The sequence below is a fragment of the Balaenoptera musculus genome, chromosome 12, assembly GCF_009873245.2.
Source record: "Balaenoptera musculus isolate JJ_BM4_2016_0621 chromosome 12, mBalMus1.pri.v3, whole genome shotgun sequence".
In the NCBI taxonomy this organism is placed as follows: Eukaryota; Metazoa; Chordata; class Mammalia; order Artiodactyla; family Balaenopteridae; genus Balaenoptera; species Balaenoptera musculus.
The window spans coordinates 5,167,927-5,171,936 of record NC_045796.1 but is presented as its reverse complement, the minus strand read 5'-3'; the positions used below and the strand labels follow the sequence as shown (position 1 = coordinate 5,171,936).

General features: G+C 45.0%; 1 protein-coding gene across 1 annotated transcript; it reads right to left on the bottom strand.

Annotated features, from left to right (window-relative positions):
* Positions 1 to 2,638: 2,638 nt before the first annotated feature.
* On the bottom strand, positions 2,639 to 3,283 carry LOC118905470 (transcription initiation factor TFIID subunit 9B-like). Its single transcript, XM_036872150.1, has one exon. The coding sequence runs from the start codon at positions 3,281 to 3,283 to the stop codon at positions 2,639 to 2,641; it is 645 nt and encodes a 214-aa protein (XP_036728045.1).
* Positions 3,284 to 4,010: the final 727 nt, after the last annotated feature.

Genomic DNA, 4,010 nt, shown 5'->3' with positions numbered 1-4,010 from the left:
CCCGTGAGAGGAAAGTGGGGAAGGGGGAGCGGGGGAAGGGCGCCCTCTTCTCAGCCTCACGAGCAGAGGCTGCACCCTGTTGGGCCGTGAGCCAGCCCAGCACATCATCCCTGGGCGGCATGAGGATGGCGCACCGATCTCGGGCCCATCCTACGACGCGGCCTCAGCACCATGTGGATTCTTGAGTTACAAGCCTCTGCTTTTTAGGAATCCATCTGGTTCTGGAGAACCGATCACCATTGTGGTTATACCGCTGTGGAAAGACAGAAAAGAGACATGGTAACCACACTGGATGACTTCTCTGTTGCTCATTGTGGAAACAAGTTTGCACCAATTTCACCTCTCCCTATCAGAGATCAAAATGAAGTAAAAATTTGAGGTATGAAAAGCACCTGATCTGGAATCAGACCTGGACTTACATCTTCATCTCACCACTTAAATCTGTGCAAGCTTGGGCAGGTCACTTAACTTCTCTGGTTCTCCCGTTTGCTCATTTGTCAAAGTAGATAGACTAGGGCCACAGGTTTCCCTGGACCCCGTGAGAACTGAGTGAGGTAATGCGTGTGTGACAGGCCTCATAAACTCTTACGAGTCACACGAAAGCCACGGGGTGGGTGGGTCTCATTTTTTTTTTTGGCTGAGTTGCTCAGCTTGTGGGATCTTAGTTCCCTGACCAGGGATTGAACCCGGGCCACGGCAGTGAAAGGGCCAAGTCCTAACCACTAGACTGCCTGGGAACTCCCAGGTGGGTCTCTCTCTCTCTCTCTCTTTTTTTTTTAATAAGTTCAATTTTTTATTAATAATCTTGGAACAAATACATTAACAATTCCTTAGAGTTATATGGTATTTTTACAATTTTGAAAGAACTTTCACATACACCAATTAAACCCTCACAACATCCCTGTGAGGTAGGCAGGGTTGGTGTTATTTTCCTATTACTAGTGAGGAGAGCAAGGCTCATGGGTGAAGTAAGGTCACAGTTGCTTAGCGATGGAGCCAGAACTGGAACCTAAGCCTTTGGACATGCCTCCCTGAGAACATTCAAGTAATGACGTCCTACGCTATATAATGAACATTTCTCTCCTACGATGATCAGATCTATTTTTATAAGTTTGGTATCACCTTTTCCTAATATCCAAGAACACTGAGTCACAGTTTTGATGAGACGTTTCTTCCCTGTTACTGGACAATTTCTCTTTGATGTATCAAGCACCATCCTAAGATGAAAATTACATGTGTTTTAAGTTTTGAGGATCCTTGGCTCTTAGTTCTAAATTACGATATAAAAATTTATTTTAGAAATTCTGCAAAAGTATTCCTATGTTGAATATGTCAAACTTACTTAAACAAAACCAACACCAGCCTGTTTACATTTTTGAAAGCTTTGAAGTCTTTCCCAATAAGATGTTTAGATGTGTCTAAATGGAAAATAGGGAAAGGTGTTTAGCAACATTACTGGGAAGCCTATGCAGAGTGCACCTAAACGCAAGTCACATCACACTGATTTGTTTGTGTTGGCCTTCCAGAGGAAGAAAAACCATTAGAAAGCTTTCAGGTTTGATCCCATCTTATGTGTGACATCGTCAGCAAGAAGCTGGAAAAATCTGAACTATACCAATAGCGGGGTTTAAGCAGTAGTGATCAAAGCCTATGTACGTATGGTGAAAAGGAAGAAAACACTTGCACTTCAGTGGTTTTGCCTAGGTCCAGTGTAAGTGTACTTATCAAGGCAGATTTTAAGCTATAGCATCGTTTGTCTTAAATTTCCAAATGTGAAATATGGTGGAGTTATCAACTTGGAATGTAAGACTGAAACTGAATGTAACTGACCCCAAACTACCTGCCAAAAGCAGAGTAATGCTCTTTGGGCATAAAAGGCAAGGGATAAAACACAACGGCTCTGGCGTGGAGACAAAAACAGCAAATGCAAACCTTCCGGTTAAAGTGAATCATAAACCATCAGGCATGTAAAGCAGGTTTTAAAAATATGAAAATGACACTGAGCTGTATTATCAGGAATTATATTCCTAAAGTTCTAGTTTTGGCCTTTTAAATTTAAGAGCAATAGGAAGAAACCTAAGCCTGTGGAGAGGGCGTGGGGCAGAAAATGAATGGGATCTAGAAACGGGGGCTGAGGAGGTGGGAGGTTAGGGAACAGCAAGAAACAGCGTAGATATATTCCAAATGGATTTAGAATCCCTCTGAATACATCCTCTCCAAAAATATTTGCTAAATTGAGAGATCTGGTCAAAAAAGTTAGTGACAATAAAAGTGACTCTTTTATCTTACAAAAGAAGTATTTAAGTATAGATTAGAAATCATGCTGTTAAAGATTAGTCCACTGATCAAGCTGTAGAAACTGAAACTTAAGTGCTGCTGTCAGATACATTGCAGAAAACTGCTTCCAAATATAGAATTACCGTAGCAGGACTCAACATTAAGGAAACCATTAAAACACAAGCACTTAACTTTTTATAGTTGAAGCCTAGTGAAAATACATTGGTACCCTTAAGAAATGTAACAGTTTAAGGTGAAATTGCAGCTACATTTAAGTTTTCGATCAAGAATGTTCTAGTTTGGTATCCTGGGCTCAAAACGAACTACACGTTTGAAATGCGTAGAGACTACAGTATATTCCTTACATAGCATCTGTTTCATCATCATCTCCGTGTTTTCTCTTCAGTGGGTTTGGTTCATTGGCCGTGCTCTGTGATAAAACCATGTTGGTGGTAATAAGAATATTTTGGGGCCCAATCATTGAAGGAATAAGCAGAACATTTTGAACTGCAGTTGTTGCAGGAACGATAGTAGGAGTGGTAGGTCTGCTACTAACAGCACCAACACTTAACCGTGGAACCAGTCTTCTTTGGTTAGGTCCCTTTTTAATTAAGGACTTTAGCCTGTAGTTCGGAGCTGTTAAGCAATATCTGTCAGGTGGCAGTCTGGGTCCTGCACATGGCTTAATCAGTGGTAAAGGGGTTTGATTTTTCTGCCTTGCAATATCCAGTAAAACATCTCTAGGGGGAGGAGAGGTAAAAGACTGGTCAGCCCGACACTGGATTGCCAGTCTCACATGATCTGCATCAACATTAGGTTTCTTAGCATGGCTTGAATAAATGTTTGCATCATGCAGAATTGAAGTCATATATGGGAAAGCAAGTTCCAACATTTGATTTTTAACCCTTTGTTCGTACTCCGTAATTCCCATATCCTTCAGGATCTGTGCCATCACCGAGGCGTCTCTCGGAGCGTTCTCGGGAGGCGCCATCTTGCCCGACTGCATGTTATCTTGCTGCTCGTCATCCAGGGTTTTTTTTTTTTATTATTATTTATTTATTTATTTATTTATTTTTGGCTGTGTTGGGTCTTCGTTTCTGTGCGAGGGCTTTCTCCAGTTGCGGCGAGCGGGGGCCACTCTTCATCGCGGTGCGCGGGCCTCTCACTGTCGCGGCCTCTCTTGTTGCGGAGCACAGGCTCCAGACGCGCAGGCTCAGTAGTTGTGGCGCACGGGCCCAGCTGCTCCGCGGCATGTGGGATCTTCCCAGACCAGGGCTCGAACCCGTGTCCCCTGCATTGGCAAGCAGACTCTCAACCACTGCGCCACCAGGGAAGCCCCAGGGTCTCTTGTTGAACCCAAATGTTGTTTACTCAAAGGTTCAGACTCATCTGGAGGACCCATGGGTGTTCCCCGTCTTCTCCTCTGCCCACTCCTGTGGCTCACACAGAGGGGCGCCCAGGACAAAACTGAGACAGCAAAGAACTGCCCCCTGAAATCTCCGCGGGCTGGGGGAGACCCACGGCTCTGCATAGACCCATCCCGAGGGCTGACCCACCAAACAGGAGGGAGGCCTTCTCCCAGGTGGCTCCCGGTTACGGAGGGGCACCTGCAGGCCTGGCAGCCCACTCTCGTCCTCATCCTCAGCCTCGTCCTCGTCAGCAGTTCAGCCCGTGGGGCTCCCTCACAGGGCACGGAAGGGGTCTGCTCCAGAAGCAGCGAGAAGCAGTGTCCT